Here is a 27,213-nt window from a genome sequence, read left to right as displayed (position 1 = left end):
CTACCAGCTGTGCATAGGTGCAATGCCATTGGCTGGCAGTGTGCTTATATCGGTCAGCGCAACCTGCTCTGACAGCTTGGAGGCATGATCAGCGTTGCTGATCTGGGTGGTCAAGGATTTCCGGCTCCCTGTGCTTGCCCGTCCCCTGCCTCGTTTGTCTTGGGGATGGCTAATGCCAAAGCCGCAGCAGCAAGAAAACGCAGCTTGAAACTCTTCTCGGAATTTCCCTGTCAATCAAACAGCAGCACCATGAGAAAAAGAGAATACATATACACTATTAATTGTTTGTCAATGAATAACGCGTATACTATGTTTTGAAAAAAATATGATTGATACAATTTGAGCACGTATTAGGCAGATGATTGATGATTTATCCATGATCTCTTATTGGTCAAGTAGCTATCCCACATGGGAGATTGTTGAACATGTAGGAAAATCTTCAACCACAATCTTCAAACTCACTAATAAGTGGGGACCAAGTGTCTGCACTGTCCTAATGTTGCCAGCAAAGTTAGTACCAGTGAAAAACATGCAGGTGGACCTCTCAACCACGAGTTGCAACTTAGGTGGAAGGGAAATGATGCAGGCTGCTTCTTGCTGGCAGGAGACCAAAGCAGGAGGAAGAAATGAAGGTGCATATTACTCAAGCCTCGTTTGCTTCCACCCATAGGATCCTTTCTGCAGCTCCTTTCCAGCTTGAATGACTTCAGCAGGAGGAATTAGCTTCAAAGGATGCATAGTTTTAGTCTGCCCCCTTTAATCCCAGAGGGGTAGCTGTGTTAGGACCTGACCTGGATGGCCCCCAACTAGACTAATTTCATCAGATCTCAGAAGCTAATTAGGATTCGCCCTGGTGAGTACTTGGATGGAATACCAGGGTTGCTATGCAGAGGAAGGCAATGGCAAACCACCTGTTAGTCTCTTGCCTTGAAAACCCTATGGAGTCACCATAAGTTGGCTGCAACACACATATAGCTGTGTTAGTCTACTGTAGCAAAATAAAACAGATGCCCAATGGTCCCTTAAAGACAAACAACATTCATTCCAGCCTGATATTTTGTGAGTCAGAAGTTACGTCTTCAGATGCTATGAACAGGAAATCGTATTCCATAGGTAATATCGCCAAAGGGCAGGAGGAAAGGAAGGAATTGGGGGCAGAATAACAATAACAATAATAAATTCTGCCCTCTCCTTGCTAAAGCAGAGCTCAGGGCAATTTAAAACAAAGGATAAAAACAAATTCCTCAATAATAAAATATAAAAGCACAAGTACAGATAATAGCTCTAAACTAATGGTGTCTAATCATCTGTACTGAGGTTGTATTTTATGTCTAGGTTGTATTTTAGACAGTATAAAGAAGAAGAGCTAATTTTTATACCCTGATTTTCTGTACCTTTAAGGAATCTCAAAGTGGCTTACAACCGTCTTCTCTTCCCCTCCCCCCAACAGACACCTTGTGAGGTAGGTGGAGCTGAGAGAGTTCTGAAAGAACTGTGACTGTGGCCCAAAATCACCCAGCAGGCTTCATGTGTTGGAGTGGGGAAATCAACCCAGTTCTCCAGATTAGAGTCCACCACTCTTAACCACTACTCGGGTAACAACAAACCCACCCTGGTTAAAAACAAAATAAGGGGGGAGACAGGGAGAAAGGACTGAAAGAGAGAAGTGAGCAGGAGGAAGGTATATGGGTCCAAGCCAGTAAATAGAATACCACAGATGTTGAACCATTACTGTCCTTAACCATAGGCCTGGTGGAACATCTCTGTCTTACAGGCCCTCCAGAATTGAAAGAGGTCTGTTAGGGCCTGGGTCTCCTTGGACAGAGAAGAAGAAGCGTTGATTTTTCTCTACCTAAAGGAGTCTTAAACCAGCTTACAATCACCTTCCCTTCCTCTCTCCAGAACAGACACCTTGTAAGGTAAGTGGGGCTGAGAGAGTTCAGAAGAACTGTGACTAGCCAAGGTCATCCAGCAGGCTTCATGTAGAGGAGTGGGGAATCAAGCCCAGTTCTCCAGATTAGAGTCCACTGCTCCTAACCACTATACCACGCTGGCTCTCCACCAGGCAGGGGCCATGGCTGAAAAAGCCCTGATCCTGGCTAAGGACAACTGGATGGTCTTTGGGCCAGGGAGTGGCTCGGTGTGAATTCTGCCATAAAACTTTGGCATTGACTTTGGTAGATGGAAAAAGTTGACACTGATTTCAGATGAAACGAGCAAACAGTGCTGTGGATGAGCTCATAGGAAAAGCCGCTGTGGTTACCTCTATTTCAGGCAACAAGTGCCCTGCTCAAACGGAGTGATTGCTGTGGGTCAGCTCAGGGATCAGGATCACCACTGTAGCCTTTCTGCTCCAGCAAGGTGCTTCACAACTGAAACAGTTGGGGTGCAGCAATGGCAGCTGAGCATGGACCTGACTGTGCAACACTGAGCAGGGGGAAGCCTGTTGAAACCATTTGTCTCTGACTACCGTAGTTACTTTCCAGAATGAGCAGATAGCACTTGTCTTTGTGGAGCCAAGTAAGGTAAATCTGTCTAAAGTAATGATGCCAGCGTGGGGTAGTGGTTAAGAGTGGTGGTACCAGCATGGTATAAAGCCAGTGTGGTGTTGTGGTTAAGAGCAGTGGTTTGGAGTGGTGGACTCTAATCTGGAGAACTGGGTTTGATTCCCCACTCCCCCACATGAGTGGCGGATGCTAATCTGGTGAACCGGGTTGGTTTCCCCACTCACACATGAGCTTGTGATCACTTCTGGGATTTTGAAAATACTTCATGAGTGCCACCGCAAAATAACTGCCAAGGGGGTGTGACCACACAAACAGCTGTCATTGGTACCATGAGACCACTGAGACTGAGAACAATCCCCAACTAATTCATTGTGAGTGCTCCCTGAAGACACAAAGGGGACGCCACCTAGGCTCTTCTCCAATCAACTGGAGACAACCCAGAATTGGCTCTTTGTTTTTAGGAAGAGCTGCTTTGGGGAAGAAGGAAGCAGGCTTCAGGAATACACCAGTGGGGGCCATGGCACCATGTTGAGGATCACTGGATTAAACGCACCCAGTCCTTGCACGGCTTCCCTCTCAAATTCTACCTTCTTGCCTGCCTTTAAAAAACTTGGAAGATCAGTCCTGCATGCATCTCCTGGCAGAATGTGTTCTTTGGCCCTATGACCATATCCAGATGTGGATGTATATTGTTGAAGTTTTTTGCCACATATAAAAGTTTCCTGGTAATGTGTATTCAGGCCCTTCATCAACTTACTAGGTAGTTGAGCAACCCATTTTCTCTAAGCCTTTGATCCTCTGTCAATATATTTTGTGTCATCAAGTCACAGCTGATGTATGGGGACCCTGTAGAGTTTTCAAGGCAAGAGACGTTCGGGGGTGGTTTGCCATTGCCTGCCTCTGTGTCATTCCCCTTGTATTCCTTGGAGGTCTCCTATCCAAATACTTGCCAGGGTCGAGGCTGAGAGTGTATGGAAATAATAACAAAAATCCATAAACCCTTGCAAAAACCCATAAAGCAGATTTGCACATTTAAAGGTTTACTTATAAATTGATAGTACTGGTAATAGGAAGCATACTAATCAACTTACCACTGAGAAAGTTATAAATAATTGGATTTGCTGCACTATTTGCATATACAAGCCAGTGGGAGAATGTAAACCAGGCATACACAGTTTCTCTGTCATCAGCATTGTTAAACATCCCAAATACCCTTACAAGAAGAGGAGAAAAAAGAGAAGAAAACAAAGTAAAAGTCCAAACGTTTATTTTGAGAATCTCTAACAAATTATATGCAAGTCACAAGTGCGCCATGTTGAAATTTCTACGTTTGTTATCAAGGTGAGATAAGATCTTTTTTATATATCCCCCAGGACTTGATCAAGTTAGGGGTCTGTACACCTTAGCATGCACAGAAGCACACCTCCATGTGCCTAGTCTTAGCTGGAGGAGGAAGTATATAGGCAATTCTTCAGCCTCACCCACTGAGGATAGGTAAATGCACAGACCCACAGTCAGACAGTGGCAATAATGCTGAGCAGCTGGAACAGGGAGCAGGGGCCAGATTGTTCCCCAGTGTGCCCATCAGCTGACTGGAACTATTGTAAGGATCTCATAGGGTTTATACACTCAGCCCAATCAGGGCAACAGCCATCTGCATTGTCTGTAAGCACACACTAAACTAGTCATGCAAATGAACAAGCACTGAAACATGTAACTTTCTTGAAGACTGCAGCTCTGAGGTGTATTGTAGGAGGAGATCATGAAGAGAAGAAGAGTTGGTTTTTTATATGGCAACTTTCTCTACCACTTAAGGAAGAATCAAACTGGCTTACAATCACCTTCTCTTCCCCATCCCCACCCTGTGAGGTAGGTGGGGCTGAGAGAGCACTAAGAGCTGTGACTAGCCCAAGGTCACCCAGCTGGCTTCAGCATGGTGTAGTGGTTAAGAGTGGTAGTTTGGAGTGGTGGACTCTGATCTGGAGAACCAGGTTTGATTCCCCACTCCTTCACATGAGCGGCAGAGGCTAAAACCCAGACGTGATGTCACCAAACAGTCTAGGATTTCACCAATCCATAGAGCTCAGAGAAATCAAAGACCGTCAGTGACCTTACGTCTGGGTTTTAACCAGAAGTGACATCAACAATGTGTTTTTCCCCATTCCCTACCCCCCAAAGCCCTCTTGGGGCTTCCAGGTGTAAACTGGGCAACCCTATGATGAGCAGTCTTATAGACAGTGCTGGAAGGCTGCAACTTCATGTACAGTTACTTGTGTATTCATTCCTTTGGCGTTCAGGAACCCTTGTACAAGACATCCTCAGTGGGTCTCAATTAATCTGGTAGGCCATGCAAGGCAGGGGTTCTCTCACTCTGACTTCTTAAATGAGCTTGGGACCCAGAAAAATGCTCATCTCCTAGTGCCAGCCCTGATAAGGGGACTTCTATGTGAGTAGCTGGGCACCTATGTTTCCCAGAAATTAAAGTTACATTTTCATCAGTCTCACCATAGCTACTTAATGCTCTTGCTACAACTACATGCCCTTTTTTTATGCTGTCACTACTACTGTTTTACCACTATCGCAATCACCATACCAATCTGCTTCTTCAACTAATTTACACTTGCAAATGGCATCTCAGTTTCTTGGTTGTTTAATTTGAAGGTATCCGTTTCAAAAACCATCCCTAATAATGCAGCCAGTTACTTTTAAACAAGAAAGATCTCACACTCTAGATACTGCTATTTGTGTAGGTAGTTTACCTTTTCAATAAATTGAGAATGCTAATTGGCAGATAACAAAGTGCAAAAACCAGAAGAACGACCATGAGCATACGTGCTGTTTTCCGCCTGGCTCGAATCTGTTTGATTTCAGCTGCCACTGCGCTAATCCTCAACTTTGCTGATGGACTCGGCCTGCGGGTCGGTGCCGTAGACTGCAGAGGCTTCCATTTTCTCTGAACTGTGGCTGAAGTCCCTGGAATCTAACAGAGCATAGTCATTACAATTTTAATTATTGCTGTCTGCCCAAAGGGAAAATTTATTATAATGATTGGCCAGCTGAAGCTACCAAGCAGATACATAATTATTAGAAAACCTCATCAATTTCAATGCAAATGAACCATCACCTTGCAAAATCATTGTCATTCTGTTTGTGTATCTTCAGTTCTGAACTTGAAGTCACATTTATTAGAATCAAGTGAGATCTGAAGAGGGAAATCCATAAAAATATTGGTATGATGAGTCATTTTGATGCTAGGCAGCAGCTTTATGGGACACTGTACCCAATAATGACAGCTATTTCAAGCATGGAAGCCCCAAATCATGCTGTGGTATCAAGCACTGTCCTTGGTTGGCTTGCCACATTAGATTGATGCCACAGTTTATGAAGCTGCACTGGTTCATCATTTACTTTAAGAAACTATAAGATATATCAAAAGAGGCAATGCTTGTGGCCATTCTATCTCCCAGGGAATGCAGCTTGAAACCAGTCAGTCACACATTGGTTCCTAAAGGTTATTTTCCTAAGACTTGGAAACTATCATATGTAATATGCATTTTAAAAAATTAACTCTGACAATGTCCTTAAGTAATGAACAGAAGGTTCTCTTAATAAGTTCAAATACCATGGGCGGGGGAGCAGGAAAATGAATTCTAGTGACTCTAACAACCAACAGAAGACCGACCGTCATCAGTAGCACTGACATTTTGAAAGAGCCAAATCAATAGATAATTGGTGCCAAGTAGGTTTGCTGAATTAAGTCTCCATAATATACCTTCTTCACTTTGGCAGCTACCCTTGAAACACAGAAATGTGTTATTTTCCATGAATGGAAGTAGTAATAACTCCTGTTAACGAACTCCTTTCAATAGAAATAGTACATGAGCAAATTACGCAATATATATGTTGTATAAAGTATGATGCAAATGGTTCTGAAATATTTGCAGCACTTCTATCTCTTCATTCTAGGTGATTGTTCAGTTTACTTTTATTACCCCTTGACTCAAAACTCAAATGAAATAACCTCCTCTTATCAGGTAGTATAACATTTCTGCATCAGATATGCTAGGTAAGAGCATGTAGATTGAACTGTACTTATAATGATCTTTGCTACATTAATTCATGGGCTTTGATGGCTTTGTGTAGAACGGTATTAATTTTCTATGAAATTTTTCATCTCTGTTAGACATCATTAATCTATACCATTTGGAATCTGGGATATATCTTTTTTGGAGATCAGGTTTAATGAAAAGGATGGCAAAAACAGGTTTTTGTACACTTCAGTGATGAAAGAGCTTACCTGTCGACACCATAATTTGTGAAATATCTGCAAATAGGCCAATACCATAAGACATAGTGGGGCCATATACGTTATTACAAAAAAACAGGTGTGGTACAGTTTTGGGTAGACTTCAGCTGCAAAGAAAATAAAAAATACATCCATTACATCTGTACTGTATTTACTTGAAAGGAAAACAACACTGAATGTAAGCAGACCTCCCTAAAAATGTTATACACACAAAATTGCTACCGGAACCGGACAAAACTGTAACTTCTATGTGAATGTAAGATAACTCCCATTTTTTTGTATGGTATACCTGGGGGGAAAACCTGGTCATACATTTTAGTAAATACAGTACACAGCATCCCTATATGCTCAATTGACACTGTTGGTTACTTATTGTTCCAACAAACATCAATGCTATGAACATAGCATAGCATAATTGGTAGGCTGCCCCAACATTTTAAACCCATATCATCCAGAATTGATCAGTCAACAAGGACCCACTAACTTCAAAGTATCTGGAAGGCACTGCCATTCTGTTCTAGCAGTGCTGTGTATCCATAGTCAACTATATTGTGTACAATATCCTTTGGATCACTAGTACAGTATGACCTGAGTAAAATATATAACTGCTGCCCCCTAAATATGACACAAGGAGATAACTATTAGTTCTTGGTCATGAGGTGAGACTGGTCTATTGACCATCTTCTAAGATCTCTCCCACAGAAGAATCAAGTTATTTCCTTTTACTTTCCTATGCCATAGAGTGAAGCCAGGAGCCAAAAGACTTTTCTGTATTCTCATTTTCCTCACTTTTAAGCTCCTGTTTCTTCAGGGTCCCCCCCCCCCCAGTTCTGCACATATTTTACTCTCTCTAGTGGTTGATTCAATATGAAACAGCTTTAAGTCCAGTGAATCTCCCTGCAGATTTAAACTGCAGGTGTTCATGCAGGAATTAAAGCTGTTTGGTATAAAATTAACCACTAGAGGGAGCAAAACACATGTAGAACTGCTCCCCCCCACGCAGCCAAAAACAAACAAACAAAAAACAAACAGGAACTTACAAGTGTGGAAAACAAGAATATGGAAAAGTACTGGAGGATGATCAGAATCTGGAGGGCCAGAGAATCTTGGGAGAATTCTGCCAATAGGGAGATTTTGGAAAGAAGAGACCCAGGACAGAAACTGAAGAGTAAGTAGAGGAGTCAAGGTAGGTGGGAAATATCCAGAAGCTGGCTATTGAGAACCCATCTCTTAAAGCACTTCATGCATTCCCATTCCAGCTCTTGGGCAAGTATTTGTGGGACAATATTAGCAACTTCTCCCCATCCCCAATAGTGGTGGGTCGGTTCCAACTCAGCGTGTCCAACTGTAAACTTTCACAAGTTAATCTGCATAATTCTCATAAGACAGGCCAGAAGAAGTAACCTTTCTCTTAGCACACAGTATACATAATACATAAGGAGAGTATGTACCTCTCTAGGTAGCCAAATTACTGAGCCTCAACAACATTGCCATGATAGAGAACATGACTGTAATTGAACATTTTACTTCAGGGGAAGTTACTATTATCTGAAGTAGTTGAACTCTCAACAGGCTAAGTGGAAGAACTAAGAAATCTCATCAAGAGCACCACCTGCCCGCACAGTGACCTTCAGGCAGCAGAGTGCAAGTATAATTGCAGCATATATTTCCACAACCTTCAGAGGTTTATGGCTTGGCTTCTACCTTCACAACATAAGGTTTTTTAAAAGACAAAAATATAGATGATGCTGTGGTCAGGATGTTAATAGATCAGGATGGAAGGAGAAGGTACATTTTCCTTTAAAGTGGCCTGGGGAGGGTGAGCATTAGGGACTGAAACTTCAAAGAAAACCCAAGGCATAGACTTTGCATAGCAGTGGCTTAGGATTCCTTGCCCTTTAAGCAAAAACAACAGAGTCCTCCCATGTAGCAGTAATTACAGCTTGCTGACAAGATGGGAAGGCAGAAGGAGGAGGCCTCTCTCATCAAGGACAGCCAGCTCTTAGATGTGGGATGCAGAGAAGAAACATCAGGGGGGTCTTCAACACCCAGATTAACCGTGCAGTCGTAAACAGAGTGACACGCTTTGAAGGGAGTCAATGGATTTAGAAGGGTGTAATTCTGTTTAGGATGGCACTGTACTTTTTTTTTATCCTTACTAGGCTACTTCAGAAACTCGGAAGCCTCCAAGGGGTCTGTGGACATATGTTAACAGTGGATTCATGACTAGGGTTGCCAGCCTCCAGGTACTAGCTGGAGATCTCCTGCTATTACAACTGATCTCCAGCCGAAAGAGATCAGTTCACCTGGAGAAAATGGCTGCTTTGGCAATTGGACTCTATTTGGCAATTGGACTCTAAGTCCCTCCTTCCCTAAACCCTGCCCTCCTCAGGCTTTGCCCCAAAAACCTCCCACCGGTGGCAAAGAGGGACCTGGCAACCCTACTTGGTAGCATCATTGTATACAGTGGTTGTTTTGCATGATTATAGGGTCCTTGCGGGGGGAGATGTTGTAATTGGGCAAATAATGATTGCTGCCTCCATAAGCCCCACTAGGACACAATGGGTATACTCACACAATGCCCACAAAATCGCAGTCCTGCTGTTGACCCCACATACTTTCACAGGCAATGCATCTGAATTGGGACCAACATTACTACTGTAAACCTGTATGGCTGTCATGACTTCCTCTCAAGGAACCTGAGAAGTGTTGCACTGGAAAATGTCCAAAGACTTCAGTTTCCTTATAAAATAACTCTTTCAAATAATTTATGGGAGCCCTGATATTTCAAGCCTTTTTAAAATAATTCCATATATACAGTGTTATATGAGAATGCGTCTTAAATTTTCAGTGTGAAAGAACAGCTACCTAAGAAAACTATTCCAATTGCCATTTTAGTTTGTTCACAATATTATTATTTTTGTTTATAGTCTCCACCTTTCTCGCTGGGACACAAGGTGTATTACAAGCACATTTTTTAAAAAAAAACTGAAGACAGCCCAGGGAATTTGGTGTAACAGATTTTTGCAAAGTCATGGTTTCAACTAATGCCGTGCAATGAAGAGATAGCGGTACAGGAATCTCACATACAGCCTTCTTTGCATAATGACAGCGGCAACTAAACCCCAAGCTTATGGTGACCACCACTCACCTCCCCAACGCTCGTCACAAACAGTGAACAAGATGGTTTTGTTGGCTAGTCCCGGCAACACACTGCTGCACTCCATGACAATTGCCTGGGGAATCATTATAATGCAAGACACAATCCAGATAACGATAATGCTCTTCCTCGCTCGCCTGGCTGTGCTTTTAAACATCAGAGGGTGACAGATTGCATACCATCGATCCAGGGCAATGCAGCTAAGCGTCAGCACCGAAACAGAAACCGACACAGTCTGTGAAGGAAAGCGACACGTTAGCCAAGCTTCTCCGATCCATAGCTTATAGGAATTGTTATGAAACTACTGATCAAGACAAAAACCATAACCCAAAGAGGAAATCTTTCTCTTAGACTTTGAATGATTCTTTCAGATCCAACTGCATTCCTCATTCCATGGCCCCAGTCCAGCAGATGCTGGCAGCAACTAAGACACATGGAAAGCAATGAAACTGGACCCAGGTAAGACTGTTCTCCCAAACAGTGGATAAGTGGGCTGGACAGTACCCCTTAGACTACATAACATCGAATGTTTCTCCATTCAGCATTATTTCCTGTACACAGAAAACGGTATTTGGTTAGAACCCTGACATAATAGCTTTCTGTGGGTATTCAGTTTCCATTCACTTTAGCTTCTAACTGCAAATGGAAGAGGTCTGTCCCTCAAAACAGATTTTGTTCCTCATTTGCTGTTAGTAAGAACTCAGCCTTAATTGGTTTAACTTTGTTGGCTTGTATCCCTTTTTTGTCAGGCCATTTCTTTGTGAAATGATTGTATCATGTAGGGGACCCGGCCCCACAAAATACCCTGATTTGCTTAGCACAGGCTATGTTTTGTTCTTTTTCTTGTATCAGGCAAAAAACTGAGATACTCTTGTGGTGACCGATTATCATTATTCTGATTTTATGGAACATTGTACTAATGTTTGCACATTATAACATGTATTGGAGAGCATTTCTGCCAGCTGATGGGTGGAAGTTTTTGCTAGCCTCCCTCCCCCATGAGTTTTTGCTAGCTCCCCCTCCTCCACATCATGCCTGATGCTGTTCTTCTGAATCCTGGGGACAGTGTTTCAAAAGGTATAGTGGTCTGCCATAGGAGGAGGAAGCAGGAAAGTTCTGTTCTGTGAGTTTCACTCTGTTTGGCTGTAACTCTCTATATAATAGAGTCACATAGAATACGCATAACCGACTTAAAAGGATTCTGAAAGAACAGAAGCAATAATCTGGCTCAGCATTCATCTTTCTGTGAATTAATGTCATGTGGATGGGAAGTTATTCTTGTATCGATTTGACTTCTTAATATGTTAGACTTCCTTTCAGTTATTGCAGAATTTTATTGTTCTTCTGGTTATTGTTTGTAGGGACTTTCATAATGCAGTTTGTACTTTATGTATGTTTGACAGTGGAAGCTTAACAACTGATTTAAATTGGTTGGACCCAAAGGAACCAACAATCCTTTTTAAATTGCATTATTCCTAGTTTAAATAGAAAGTCTTACATGATGCACTAACTTCAGAATGAATGAGCTTCTCCACTACAATGCCTTCCTTACATGTATTGATTCTGTTGCATTGTTCTCTTTAACTTAAGGAACACCCCAAACCTGGAAAAACGATACCTGCAAATAAGGGATCACCTTGCAGAGGCTGTCCCCAAGGAACCACGTCTCAGTGATGTCCACCACTAAGGTTGCTGGAAGACACGTGATGGTGACAAGGACATCTGCCAGGGACAGGTTGACTATGAAATAATTGGTCACTGTCCGCATGTGATGATTCTTCCACACTGCGACACAAACTGTGTTTTGCAAAGAAGAATCAATACAGAAGAAAATGAAAACCTACATGGAAACTGCAAGTGAGGTTCAAAGTGATTTCGGAGTATGCTTATGACAAAATAATGTATAGTTCTTCCCTGAACATCTAACCAACTGCTACGCATACCTCTTAAAGCACCCTGTTGCATCATTACTCCTTTACACTAAGGATCTAGAGCTCTTGCCTCAGGCTAAAAGAATTTAGAAAAGAACATTTTCTAGAGTTAGTAAATTTTACCCTGAAGAGAGTTTTGACATTTATTGAAAATACCGTATGCCCCAATATAAATATCAGTAAGACAGGTTATAACAATAAAAACCCTTAAAAACAGTCATACAATAAAGCAATAAGGGTAAAGGATGAAAGTGTCAAAAACAGAGGAAAAATACAATTAGGCATCAGATGAGACCAAGAAAAGGACATTAAAAAGCAGGACAATCTGATAAAGCAACTAATAACAGTCCACAGAGATCTAAAAGTCCGAGGAGAATAAAAAACACATTTGCTTCACAGCCTTACAGCTTGTAACTGGACTGCCTGTTCATCTTCTGCAGGGAAGGAATTCCAGAGATGGGGTTCCATGACAGAAAAGCCCCTGTCTATGGGGCTTTCCCAAGTCTGTGAACGAGCAGAGGTTTAGTTGGTGGCAAGTGCACACAGGGATTTCAAAGATATGATCATCAGCTGTCCTGCTGAAAAGGAGCCCTGGAGATAGAGGGAAATCTATTCTAAAAGTTCATTTTGCCCAAATTCAGATTTGGTCTCACCACAAAGTCATCAAAGAAAGTAGGGCTGATAGCAAATGCTGTTCTAAGAACTCAGAACTGCAACTGACTACAGCTTCTTACACGTTCAGTCCGAAAAGTTCTAGGTATAGAGATCTGAAAATTAAAATGACCTGTAAAGTCACTATTGTTTTTTAATGTATGCGTTTTAAAATTGTGATTTGTTTTTATCATAGTAGCAAATAATTCTGATTTAAAATTGAGTAGATTTTTTTTTCATTGGAAACCTTTACCCATTACTTTTGTTTTGGATGAGACATGCTAATGTCTAATTATCTAAAATACATTGTAACAGTTTGCGAGTAAATGCAGCCACTTCCAGCATGTGGCTCAAAGTGGCGGCAATTCATGCGCTTGGCCACAATGTGTCAGCAGAAGCTGGGAAACGGCAAGAAAGCCCTGGCCCAGCTTGTATTCAGGCATACTTTGTTTTATTGCGCTTCGCTTTATTGTGTTTCACAGATATTGCATTTTTTTTAGCTAGTCTATTGGCACCATTTTGCCAACAACATGAGCTCGCTCCATGTCTCTATGTCACCTTTTGGTAATTCTCGCAATATTTCAAACTTTCATTATTATTACTGTACTTTTTAAAGACATAATGCTATTGCACTCTTATACACTATAGTATAGTGTGAACATTATTTTTATATGCACTGGGAAACCCAAAAATTCGTGTGACTCACAATATTGCGAAATTTGCTTTATTGCGGTGGTCTGGAATCGAACCCACAAATTCTCAGAGGTATGCTTGTACAACTCTGATCGTGTTTTTGCCTACAGCCAGGTTTTTCCAACAGGGAAAGAGATTTCCCAAGGGCATGACTGCTTTTCTATGCAAAAGAAAAAATATATGTGATGGGCTAGTGTAGGGCCAAAACCAAACACATGCCAACGTCAGTTGTTGGGTGGCATTTCTTGTTTTCAGGGCAACAGAAGCACCTACCTGTTAAAGTGGCCACTATTTCCCCCTGCCTTTAATAATCATAAAGCCACTCTCCTTATCTCTAAAAGATCAGCAACAATAATAATATTAGAAAGAAAAAAGAGAGAGAAAGAAAAACGAGTTATGTAGACAGGCTTTACTGGGCATGGACACAAGATGTACTGTAAAATCTTCCCTATCTATTTTTCCCTTTTTCCCCCCTTTTCTATACCCCCTTTAAAAATGAATAAAATCATTATTTAAAAATAAAAAAAAATAAAGAGATGTGTACTAAGGCAGAAGCCAGGGAACAGCTACAAGGCACAGGTACGTGTGACTGATGAAAGTGTGTCCCAAATGTATTGGTGATTCTTTGACAGGCCCTGGTTAAGACTGAGGGGGTTGAATGTTCATCTGAAGTCCCCCTTCTTTCTCACAACACTCTGTGCCCATGGCATTTTTAACTCGGTTAGAAAAAAGCAGATATTCATTTTTTTCCTCATCAAGTAACAGGCAATTGGCAACTTTACTGTTAGTTTGAAAATGCTACTGAAAATTGTTTCTTAAACCACTTGTGACTGGGTTCAGGTCCTTCTGAAGTGCTCTGAAGAGATATAAAAGGCCGCTTGAAAATTGATTTGAGGCCTGAAGTGCATGTTGTCAAGCTAAATCGATACCTTAGGCCAATGAACATCTCAACTAGAAATGGGAGATTGCCCCTGAGAGGCCTCTGTATTACTGCAGATACCCTTGTGTGGCTGGAAGCTGCAGCTGTGACACCATTGATATGGAACTAGCACATTTTAGAGCTGCCACAAAGGAAAGAGGTGCCCTGAACAATGATTCATAAGATCAAACTGTCAAGAATGACTAAATCCAATTTTTGCATCCCCAAGTGGTCCAAACCCAACTGAACTTGAAGAGGAAAAGATAACCTTAATAAAGTGTAACTCAAGACACTCTATAGCTAAAATAATGAACCCAACCATATGTTCCAAAGATGTAAATAATGTACCCAACCATATGTTCCAAAGATGTAAATTTTCTTAAGAAGGAAAGGCAATTATTGCTGATTACCCCTTTCTTGGCAAATCCTTGTTCCCTATAAAGTTTTTAAGGACCTGCTGATCTCCAGGAACAAAATTTGAGGGGCAGGCTAAGTGGATTTCAATGGGAGAAATTGACAAAAATCACCACCTTTTTAAAGAAAACTTAAGTGTCCTTGAATCTTGGATTATGAAGATACATACTAATAGTAATATAGGGTTGTGCATATTGATATACCCAAACTGAAAATAAACCTGAAATTAGCCGTTTCACCAATATTCGGGTTTTGGGTTGACCAAATACCAAAACCTGGGAATCTGCCCAAAGCCGAATAGGCGATTCCAGAAAAAGTCGAATAATTATTTGCCTTTGCTCAGATGCATGGCGCTGTGCTTTCTCCCACTTTTCTGTCTTTTGACTGGTTTTGTTAGGGGCCCTTTTGAGGTAGGGGCAGTGTAATCGGAGCCAACTTGCTCTGACCCAACTAGTCTGGAAGGGTCATTTTAAAAGATGGTGCTCACTCAGTCCCATGTGGAGGGATATACCCTCCAATTAAAAAACCGCTGCTTCTACAGCTACATATTGGGCTTCTGAAGAAGCCTCACCTGCGCAGATGAGCAATCTCCTTCACAAGAGCTGCCTTGGTCATGACTTTGGCTGGCTCCCATATCACCCCCCGCAAAAAAAACCTGCTCTCAAACTGAAGATCGCCTCAAGTAGAGGCTTAGTTTCCCTGCATCATGACCATCTTGAAATCAGATTTTTGACTACTTAAATAAAAGACTGTTCACAGGATGTCATTTGCCACCAAAAGAAATGTTTTCCATGCTTTATCTTTCTTGCATTTAAGCCGTTTCCCTCAGTTTAGAAGCTAATTTGCATGGACATCATGCTATGTGCCCCAGATACGAAGGGAGCCCCCAGACTTTGAGGCGCCAGATTGCCAATCAGCTCTTTCTGCCAGTCTGAACTTCTGAACCTGAAAACTGATGGACAGCTTGGCTTGCAAATGCCTGAAGGATGGGATGACCATCTAAGGAGAGTCCCTGGCAGCCACACTGCAAATTTGGTGACTCTACTTCCAAAAATGCCCCCATAGGAGCTTTGAAAAAAAATTCCTCATAGACTATAATGGACTCATTTTGGGGGGTAAACCCAGAAATAAATCAAATTCCCATATTTACTAGTATGGGTATTTGGCTTATTCCAGGTTTACTGGAAAAAGATTGGGCCCAATAAACCCGAACACGAAATTTACTGATTTTTTTTTTTGTACAACCCTATAGCAATAGTAATACTAATCACTTCATAGATGCTTTTATTCTATTAAACAAAGCCTGGGAACCTATAAAAGCATATTTAGATATCAGAAAGTAAATATGAGTGTGTATGGGTACACCCATACACATTTGATAACTTATGTAAAGAACTGAAACGAAAATAAATAGATTTTCTAATCCTGCTATGTTTATTCTCTGGGAAGTTTATAGGAAGTATCTTGGTAACATTTTTTTTTTGGGGTGGGGGTTGTACACACAACTTATTCCTACTTTACTTAGCAGTCAATCCGCTAGAATCAGAATCAAGTTGAGCACAGGAGTGCTGCATGTTTTCCCTCCCTCCACATTTTTCTAGGTGATACGTTGGTTTTGCCGTTTCTTACAGACATCCCTTTAAAAAATCATGGTTTTTGACTGAGGTTGTTGTTTCTATTGGTGGTGTCACAGTACCATCCCTCCTTTTCATTTTTTTCCTTGTGCATGTGCTAGAAGAAGGGCTTAGTATGCACATGAGTGAGAATTTCCATTGTCCCTGTGGAAAAATATGGAAAAATGCCCTCCATTCAAAGTTTCCCCTAATATGTGAACGTCTAGAGCTGCAAACTGGTTTTCAAAGTTTCCCTGTTGACAAACTGCAGCCAAATGGAATGGAATCAATTGCACCCCCCTCTAGTCAATTCCTGACCCGGATAGCCTGATCTCCTCAGATCTTAGAAGCTAAGCAGGGTTGGCCCTCGTTAGAAATAGGACTAATCTTATCTCCTTTTTTGGGAAAGTTACTACCTTGCTGAATCAGGGGAATGCTGTAGACATAGTTTATCTAGATTTCAGTAACACTTTTGATAAGGTTCCACATAGTATTCTAGTTGATAAATTGGGAAAATGTGGTTTAGATCCTATTATTGTTAGGTGGATCTGCAACTGGTTAACAGATCGTACCCAAAGAGTGCTAGTTAATGGTTCCTCATCCACTTGGAGAGAAGTGGCTAGTGGAGTTCCTCAGGGATCTGTGCTGGGCCCTGTGTTGTTCAACATCTTTATAAATGATTTGGATGAAGGAATAGAGGGGATGCTTATTAAATTTGCAGATGATACTAAATTGGGAGGGGTAGCAAATACGGTAGAAGACAGAGCCAAGATGCAGGATGATCTTGACAGGCTGGAGAAGTGGGCTAGAACTAATAAAATGCACTTCAACAAAGACAAATGTAAAGTTCTGCATTTAGGTAGGAAAAATCAAATGCATAATTATAGGATGGGAGAGACTTGTCTGAGGAGTAGTGTGTGTGACAAGGATCTTGGGGTCTTAGTAGACCAAACACTGAACATGAGTCAGCAGTATGATGCGGTAGCTAAAAAGGCAAATGCAGTCTTGGGCTGCATCAACAGAAGTATAGTGTCCAGATCAGAAGTGATGGTATCGCTTTACTCCGCTCTGGTTAGACCTCAACTAGAGTACTGTGTTCAAATTTTGGGCACTACAATTTAAGAAAGATGTAGACAAGCTGGAATGTGTCCAGAGGAGGGCAACAAAGATGGTGAGGGGAGACTGTCCTATGAGGAAAGGTTGAAGGAGCTGAGTATGTTTAGCCTGAAGAGGAGAAGACTGAGAGGGGATATGATAACCATGTTCAAGTACTTGAGGGGCTGTCATATAGATGGTGCCGAGTTGTTTTCTGTTGCCCAAGAAGGTTGGACGAGAACCAACGGGTTGAAATTAAATCAAAAGAGTTTCCGTCTAGACATTAGGAAGAATTTTCTAACAGTTAGAGCGGTTCCTCAGTGGAACCGGCTTCCTCGAGAGATGGTAAGCTCTCCTTCCCTGGAGGTTTTTAAGAAGAGGTTAGATGGCCATCTGTCAGCAATGCTGATTCTGTGACCTTAGGCAGATGATGAGAGGGAGGGCATCTTGACCATCTTCTGGTCACTGGGTGGGTGGGGGGGAGGTAGCTGTGAATTTCCTGCATTGTGCAGGGGGTTGGACTTGATGGCCCTGGTAGTCCCTTTCAACTCTATGATTCTAGGATGGGCAACCTCCAAGGACTACCAGGGTCATGACATGGAGGCAAGCAATGGCAAACCACCTCTGAACATCTCTTGCCTTGAAAACCCTATGGGGTCACCATAAGTCAGCTGTGACTTGATGGCACACACACACAAACACACACACACACCAGTCAAGTACTGACTGCATGAAAGCAATTGACTGGTGTGTGTGTGTGTGCCCTCGCGCTCATGTAAAAGTCATGTAAATGTCCCCAGCAGGCCCAGAAAAATGACAACGGGATGGCAGGGCTGCTGTGCAATAGTCCCCGCCACCACTGAAAGTGATAATAAATACTCCCAAAACCGCATAAAAATAAAATTTCCATGAAAAATCAACATAGTAAAGGGAGGGGATATGCTGGATGGAGTAGGGAAGAGATCATACGAAGAGACTGTACTGACAACAAAAAAAGCAACCACAGCACATCAATGTCTTGAATTGATCTGTATTTTTGCTATTGAGTAGCGTTAAGTTAAGCATAGTTAAGCATAGCTCTGAATTTTCTCATCCCTGTGGTGTATCCTGAAAAGCCCCACTTTAGTTTTGTTTCACCCCTTTGTAAATCAAACCTGTGATTCTTTATTCCTGATACATTTTCTGTGTCTTCACGCCAGCATAATTTGTGTCATTAAATCAGCACTGCACATTATATATACACACACACACACACACACACACACACACACACACACATACTACATGCACATTGCTTATCAACAGTACAACTCACACAGAAAATACCAACTATATTACAGAAGTAATCACAAACCTCCCCCACCACAAACTGAGAACCAAAGCCACTGATAAAAATAGCAGCAAACAAAAAAGGGAACATTCATTTATCCTCACCCATCAGCCCCATGCAGGTGTTGGATTCAGCCAGGCTGCTCCCTGCAGCGGCTGTAAAGGTATGATAAGAATTTTCGTCACACACATACATGTCTTAACCTTTGTCTGAAGAACACTTGCTGCCTCTTCAAGAAAGAGAAAACACCAGCTGAGCTGTTTTAGACCCCATCCTTCTTTCGTTCTTGGAGAAACCTCTTTGCAGAAAGAATACTATCTGGTTACAAATGCCAGCTGAAACTAAGATGGCACAACTGAGAAATAGTTTAGGGTAGGGAAAAACATTACAAAAGACCAAAGAGTGACATAATTTCAGTATTAAAGTTGCCCCCTTTACTGACAGAGTGTTTTTGGTATTGATCAAGAAGACCTCTTGTACTGTTTAGTTGTACATTAGGCAACAATCCAGCAGGTGCATTTTCCCTACTGACCTCATCTCCATGTTGAGAAAGCTCTGCAAATATTTTGCTGGTGTGAAGCAAAGCTGTTACAGTCACATGTCCGTAACCAGTAATGCTACATGAACAAATTAAACAACAGTTACAAATCTCTGATCCCCTACATTCCTTCCAGTTATCATTTATAATCTCCAATAGCCTTGTGCTACAGAATTTGTCTAATTACCCGAGATTGAAGAACTACTACTGCTACAGATCTGTTCTTGCAGCAGTGAACTGTATATAACAACCTGAGGGAAGAACTCTCTTTTGTATGCCCTGAATCTACCGAAAATCATATTATCTGGATTATTCCTAGGACTATAGAATCCACCATCATCAGTTCTGCTATCATGAGACAGAAGGAAAAGTGTTTCTGTCTGATCTGTCCACACTGTCCATACTATTCATAATTGTATAAACTCCTACTAATTCCCTACCTTTATCTCTTAAGGACAGGTGCTCCCTCCAACCCCATGACCATTAGGGTATTTTTGTCCAAGTGGAGATTGTGGGGTTACTCCACATTTTATTCTCAAAACCCCCAGTTATTTCTATAGAAGTTAACATTCTCTCTTTCCAAATTTCTCCACAGATTTTGGCTCCAAATAATCTCATCATATTAACAGAGCAGAACAGTTCTGGATTTGTGTTTCAGAAAATTCTACAAAGCAAGTGTATTCTGATCCTCATCATTATTTTCCTCACTGCTAAACAATGCTCTTGGGCGGTTCTGTGATATAAATTAATTCTTTTTGTTGATTTCCACATAAGCACACAAGCACATTAAGGGAATGGTTTCCATCATACAAACTATTACAATTAACTGGAGTACTGTACAGCTTGTAAGAGAAATAAAAAAATGTAATAAACACTTGTGGCTTGTGAGATATAATGGAATATGGCAAATTGCTATGAAGCCATTTTCTTACATCCTCTTCCCTTGCTGGAAATGAACTGACACCCAACCAAGGTCAGATAGAACTGTGAAAAGATAATGGAACAGGACAAAATTGAAAAGGGCATGCAAAAGGTGCTCCCTCCTTTATCTCTGTTTCCAGATTTTTGATCAATTTTTTTAACCATACTGTCCCTGTCCTCTCAGGAGTCCATGGTGAATGACTTCATCAAAGGCTTTTTAATAGTCAAAGTCTATGATATCTACTGGATTACCTCATTCTACATGTTTTCTGAAATCCTTTTAGCATTCTGAGATTAGTTGAAGGCAAATTGTAGCTTTGCAGAAGCCATGCTGTTCCTTCCTTATCACGGCTTGTTCTTTTATCACTATACCTAATAGTAAAGTGACTGACCCTTGCGCATACCACTATATCTAATAGTACAGTGATTGGCCATTGTGCTTTGAGAAAAGCATGATCGCCCAGTGAACTTACCTTGCCTGACTGCTGTGATCATGTGTGAGGTGAACTCCTGACTGGATCACCTTGACAGTAAAAATTTGTGTTGAGCAGCATTAACTTAGTACAGTAGCTGTTTATTCTATAGGGCTAGACTGTTGCACTTTTGGACCTTGCCATTCTGGTAATTAACCTCCAAACTGCTTGACAATCTTGACAATCTTGACAATCTTTTTTTTTTTTTTTAAATACTGCTATTGTACCTTTATACTATTTCTACAATAAGGCAATATTCCCGGAGTCACGGTGTAACAGCTTTAATCTGAAAACGCAAGGGAAAAGCAGATTAATAACTCCAAAGTCATATGGAGACAGCTAAATAGTAAGTTCCAATTCAAAGAGGATATTTTTACTCTGTGATTTCCAGCAGATGGATAGAAGAGGCAGGAAAGCACTGCAACTGGCGTCTTAATAGTATTTCTCCCTCTGTTTACTTACTCTGGAGAAACACACCTTCATAATTTCTTTTTCAGTGCTAATAAAAGTGGTAATAAGCATTTTTATGCCACAACACTGGGAATATGGCCTGATGGATGACTCAGTGCAATGGTGTAATAGCACCAGTTCATTTTTTTAAAAATGACGCAGGAAACAGTTCAAGTAGGGGCTGATAACTGGCACTACAGTTTCCAAGACATGCAAGAAATCAGCATAATTATGGCAAACAGGCACATCTGAATTTGTCTGGACACATCCAAACTGCTCATGGAATGATGAGGCCCCCACTCAGGCAGGATGTAAGCTGAACTGGTGCACCCTTTCCACTATTCTCACAGACCTCTAGTTTGTGCATTTTAAAATTCTAGCCTTAATAATGCTTTCCATTCATTTACTTGGGGGGAAAGTTAAGCGGACAGATCTGTAATGTGGATCTCCTGTGGGCTTTTTAAAAAATAAAATAAAAAGGACATTAAATGGATATATCCTCTTCTTCTGATAAGTATGGTTATTTTTGAGAGAAACAACAGTGGTGGTGGTGGTGGTGGGAATTGGCCAAAAGATGAACAATTTGAATTCACAAAATCTCAGGTAAATGCCATCAGACCCCACTGGCTGGTTTTGTCAGTCAGTTCTCAAACAGTACCTTTGGTACCTTCTATTTGATATAGCTCATTAGGTGCATCCCCCTCCTTCCATGGTTCATGCATGGCTCATTCATTCATACTCTCAAATTATTGCACACAATTCCTTCAATTATCTTTATAAACCCAGGTCTATTTTATCAGTTTTCTTTTATACCTCCATACATGCAGTATCATATACCTACTGTGCCTCCAGCACCCCTTCATTGTTTCCATAGAACCAGTTCATAATTCCCCGTTCAATTGCCCAGCATGGTCTAGATCCTCCTGCATTTTCCAGATTCTGATGCCTTCTGAAACTATCTTCGCTATCTATATCCATAAATCCCCCAAATCTTCCTCTCTGTTCCAATGTGCCAGAGGAGCACTGCAACACAGAAGTTGCAATCCTTGGGCCACTTTCCTGGGAGTAAGCACTGTGGAATAACATGTGATTTATGTCTGATTAGACCTGTTTAGACTTGCTCATAAAGTGTTTGGACCCCCTGTCAAGCATCCTCTGTATACTTGAAAGAGACATAAATTAGGAGGGGATTATTAGTGATTGTAGTATCAATATTTACTTCTGGTTGCAAGATGTGAAAAGTGTGGGTTTAACATGCATTTCATAGAATAGATAATAGAATCATAGAGTTGGAAGGGACCACCAGGGTCATCAACCTCCTGCACAATGCAGGAAATTCACAACTACACCCCCAGTAACCCTACTCCTTGCTTAGAAGATGGCCAAAAAACCCTCCAAGATCCCTGGCCAATCTAGCCTGGAGGAAAATTGGTTCCTGTTCCCAAAGTGATGATCAGCATGTAAGAAAGGGCCACGAGAGCCAAACATTGACACAACCCTTCCTGTCCTCCCTCTCATGATTTGCCTAAGGTCACAGAATCAACATTGCTGACAGATGGCCATCTAGCCTCAGATTTAAAACCTCCAAAGAAAGAGAGCCCACCACCTCGCAAGAAAGCCTGTTCCACTGAGCAACTGCTCAAACTGTCAGAAAGTTCTTCCTAATGTTTAGCCAAAAACTCTTTTGATTTAATTTCAACTCGTTGGCTCTGGTCTGACCTTCTGGGTCAGAAAACAGAAAACAACTCTGCACCATCCTCTATATGACAGCCCTTCAAATACTTGAAGATGGTTATCATATCACCTCTTAGTCATCTCCTCTCCAGGCTAAACATACTGAGCTCCTTCAACCTTTCCTCGTAGGACTTGGTCTCCAGACCCCTCACCATTTCCTTTCACCCTCACAACAAATTAGCTCTGTGTATACAACAGGTGACATATTAGAGGTGGCATACTAGCCAGAAAGCTCTATAATCTCTTTTATATTGGCTGTCAATGATTTCAAGTGAGCTTCAACTGGCACTTGGATAACAGCACATCTTGTCTATTTAAATGTTACATTTATGCTCTGCCTACTTGGCTGAGATTATCTAAAACAATAGCAGCATCCTGATCCAGGGCTACAAGAATCACCAGTATTAAAAAAAAACTGCAAAGAACAGCTGTTAGATCTGCAAGGGTAAATTGCCATTCAGAATTCTATTGTTATGAATGAAACGACTGGCATAAACAGTCATTCACACTGCTACATGGCCAACTATCAGTCAATGAAGCTTGAACATCTCAGCACCTCTACTTAGTGGACAGTGACAAAGAATCCGTTGCCTTTTGGCAGACAAGATTCAGTCCTAAAGAAATAAAACTAGCCAAATATGGTTCTTGAAGTCTTGTTTAAAACAGTGTGACCTTTTCTGATTAAAGGTCAGTGTTCCTTCCTTGGCAGTTAGTGCTGACTTGGTCCAAGGATTAGATCAGTGAAAAGGCTTTCTAAAAACGCAAGGCTACCTAACTTGAAAGTAGCACTGAACTGTAACTTACTTTCAAGTAAAAATGTTTACAGTCAGGGTGTGAACTGATTTATTACAAATTCCCTAACAGTTTCATGTTCCAATGGTATCGTATTGCATCAAGGAAGCATAAATATTTCAAGTTTCCCTAAGAATAAACAGAAATAAGTAAGCACACATTATGCTACAGTCTAAGAATGTTTTACATTCGGAGGGGGGAGGGGAAGAAGCCACATTGCCATATACCAGAACCATGCTACCGATGTTAAAACTTTCATCAGTATTTAACAGGTGTCAGGCTGACAAGTAGACACTCAGACACATATAAAAAGTATACAATGGTACTCACCCAGAATATTTCCTACGAGAGCCACAAGAAATACAATAATATACCCAGCAATGAGAACCCATTCATATTCTTTGGGACGCAAATACTCCTTCCAAAGGTAGTGGAGAAATTCCTCCTCGTCATAATCTGCAGAAGGATTTCCAAAAGGTCCCTGAGTGTCATTCCGCTCAGTATTAGATGACCAGTTCCTGTACGATGGGAATCCATCCTCCGGTCGGGGTACAGACATAATTTTCTGCGCTCCGGGTATGAATAGAAGCCTTTCAGGAGATCAAGTCTCCCCCAGTCCCATCCATACACGCTTGTGTTTTGCAATGCAAACAAGAGTGCCAAGAAGGGAGACGTTGGGAAAGGATGCCAGAGAACAGCCAATGTCAGCAGGAACTTCTCCTGCTAGTTTTGCATCAAGGATTCTCACTGACGGACAAGACAAGCAGCAGTTCCAGGAGACAGAAGAAAAACTCAGAGGCTGCAGTAACACCCAAGCAGAGACAGAAAGCAGCACATATTTCCCGAGCCTTCATTCAGCCATGGTGAGTACACCACACATTCTTGCAGTGACAGGCAGAAAGAACAGGCAGAAATCTTGCAAAGAGGGTGTTGCAGCTGTCACGAAGTAAGGAAAAAAGAAAGCCTAGATGTGCGTGTGGGAGAGAGAAAGACAGGCACAGCCATTATATGCTGCATAGAAGCCCTACAGAGTGCATTTGTGCCTTTAATCATCTATCCAGTCACTTAGAATTGATCTGGAATGATTCTGATTAACCCCCTACATCCTTCCCTTCATGTGCCTCTTCCTTCCTCCAGCTCCCGCAATAGCTCCTCAAGTTGCTGCAGCGGAAGTCCATAAGCTCCCGCTCCGTGTATTAGGGTGTTCATGCCAGTAAGCAACTGCTCTGAAGGAAGCACCAGCTGAGAGTTGTACGTTACTCCGTCCCTTTGCCCGCCCAGTTAAACTTAGGGAATGTTTCCCAATGAGCAAGTGCATTGACAAGAACAATGGCTGTTTCCATCCCTGCAACTTCTTTCCATTTAGGGTTTTACATGAGGCTTGGACCCAGGATGCATAAGCCAAAACATAAACTGACCTAGTTCAGTGCTGCTTGTATGAGATAACCTGCAACATCTAGCACTTTCCCCCCTCTGTGTTGTATTGTCAGAAACTGGTTGCGCAAGATCTTGTGGCAGTGGAGACAAAAGTCCGGATACAGTTAGGCTATTTATGCAGGGTTGATTCTGCTCCTCGCTCAATGCTGATTTTTTAAATCCGACCTTTAAAATGACTATTCACAGCCCCGATGCAAGAGGAGGCAGTCAAACAAATCCCACCCCTCACTCACCTGCTCCTTCGTTCCTTCGTTTGAATAGCCATTAGCAATAGTCGTTTGCATAGCTAAGCCACGGCTGAGATTCTGCATGCTTCCTTCAGTGAATGCTTCGATGCGGGGGTGGAGCAAATACAAAAGGTTGCGTAAAAGGGGCTCTTAAGAAATGCGAAGCAGGTATGTGCAGGCTTTGCAGTGACGTCTGGAATGACAGTTCAGCGTGAAGAAATAAAAAAAAATATGTGGGGCACTTCAGCCTGGAATGTACTGCTAATTACCAAGCGTAAACGGCTTTTTTCTCACAGTGAAAGAGGCTACTATGGGGTTTTAATTATGTTTTTACATGTGCATGAGCTCTAGTGCTAGCAGAAATTTTACACTGGATCAGGCCCACTAAGTTGCTTGTGTAGGCAGGGGTCAATCACACATTTATTGTTGTGTATGTACAAAGTTGGCAGATAGGCAGGGGAACAGAGGAGCTTGAGTCTTGGACGAAGGATCCAAAACCCTGCACACGCGATTGGCCCCCTGCCAGCAAGCGCCATTGGTCCTAAGCCGGCACGTGCCATTGGTACCCCGGGGTTGTTACCCCCTATCACAGATTGGGGGGAGTGGCCGTGGGCGGCCAGGGTAGCATATAAGCGGGGCCATTTCCACTGTATGCCCAGTTCTGTTCTGTACTACAATAAAGCGTTGTTGTTGGAACTCCGTCTCAACCTCGTGTGTCCTCCCCCATGCGGACTTAACATTTATGTTGTTAGAAATCTGCCTGTGCAAATGGGAGCAGCTTTTGGAAAGATGCCCTTCTCTCGTGTCGAAGGTTGTACCTTGGGTGACTTCCCAAAAGAAACAATAATCCAGATTTTTTCTATACTAAGTTTTTTAAAAGAGGTGTATCTAAGCAAAGCAGAGGAAAAAGAGAACATTACAGTTCCTGAGACAGGAAAGATATTTTCCCAGATTTCAGAAAAGCACAAAGAATGCAGTGCCATCATATATTTAGATTCCATCCACCTATAACAATTAAATATGAGATTTTGTTCTAAAAGAATTAAGATTAATGATTAGGGTTGCCAGGACACTTAGATTGGTGGGCAATTGCTTGCCAATCCAGTGCCTCGCTTGGAAGCGGGGATCACTTGCGCATGCGGCCGTGCCGACATGATCGTGTCACTTCCAGTTTACACCCGGAAGCCCCACATCGCAATGGGACTTTTATCGCTCAAACTCCCAGTTTGAGTGGTAAAAGGCCCATTGAGATGCGGCGCTTCCGGGTGTAAACCGAAAGTGTCACGATTGCATCTGTGCGGCTGCGTGCACGCAATTGCTGCCTCATCTCCGCCCCAAAAACCTCCCACTGGAGCCGAGGGGGGACCTGGCAACCTTATTAATGATGTAGTAACTATATGTTAGATTTGCTCCTGTGTTCCTAGAAGTAGTTTTAAAAGTGGATTAGATACATTAGTTTGTGCAAGACAATTCTATCAACAGCTACGAGCCATGATGGGTAAATGGAATTCCCATGTTCAGAGGGAGCACAACTCTGAATGCCCCCCTCACACTTAGGTCTCTCTGTTCCTGCTTATAAACATAAGGTTGGCCACTGAGGATGTCCTTATATCCAGGAAGCCAACTGCTGTGTTCTCCAAATAGGTTCCTATCTACAAAAGATCACACTACAATAAAGGATGTGTCTGTGAAATGGTAGCACACTGATGTCATCCACAGCCATAACTCACATTCCCAAATGAATTCCATACCTGTCTGCAGGAAAGACCTACATACTGCTGCTTCCAACTGTTCATACGCCCTATTCAGATTACCGTTCTAATCCGGATGTCCTCCGTTGTTGGCCCATTTTGGAATAAAGCGATACAAAGATGGGTGTTCATAAAGCTCATTTCAATCCCTCTATGAGCCATCTCTAAAGTGCTCTGGCCAATTTAAACAGCGCCACAAATTGTTTTCCCGCCTTTTTTACCGGTGCGTTCTTTTCCAGCTTTTTTTTAATGTTCTGAGATTTGCGCTACA

At 41.9% G+C, this 27,213-nt stretch overlaps 1 protein-coding gene across 1 annotated transcript; it reads right to left on the bottom strand.

Annotated features, from left to right (window-relative positions):
* HCRTR2 (hypocretin receptor 2) lies at positions 1–24,086 on the bottom strand. The gene is made up of 7 exons (XM_056856695.1): positions 23,858–24,086; positions 11,592–11,770; positions 9,965–10,208; positions 6,805–6,920; positions 5,267–5,487; positions 3,599–3,720; positions 1–227 (listed from the first exon to the last, which is right to left on the bottom strand). The coding sequence occupies exons 1-7, from the start codon at positions 24,084–24,086 to the stop codon at positions 1–3; spliced, it is 1,338 nt and encodes a 445-aa protein (XP_056712673.1).
* Between the last annotated feature and the right edge of the window lie 3,127 nt (positions 24,087–27,213).

This window comes from Euleptes europaea, chromosome 10 (genome assembly GCF_029931775.1).
Source record: "Euleptes europaea isolate rEulEur1 chromosome 10, rEulEur1.hap1, whole genome shotgun sequence".
In the NCBI taxonomy this organism is placed as follows: domain Eukaryota; kingdom Metazoa; phylum Chordata; class Lepidosauria; order Squamata; family Sphaerodactylidae; genus Euleptes; species Euleptes europaea.
Note: the sequence above shows the minus strand (reverse complement) of the source record. Positions and strands in the feature narration are given on the sequence as shown.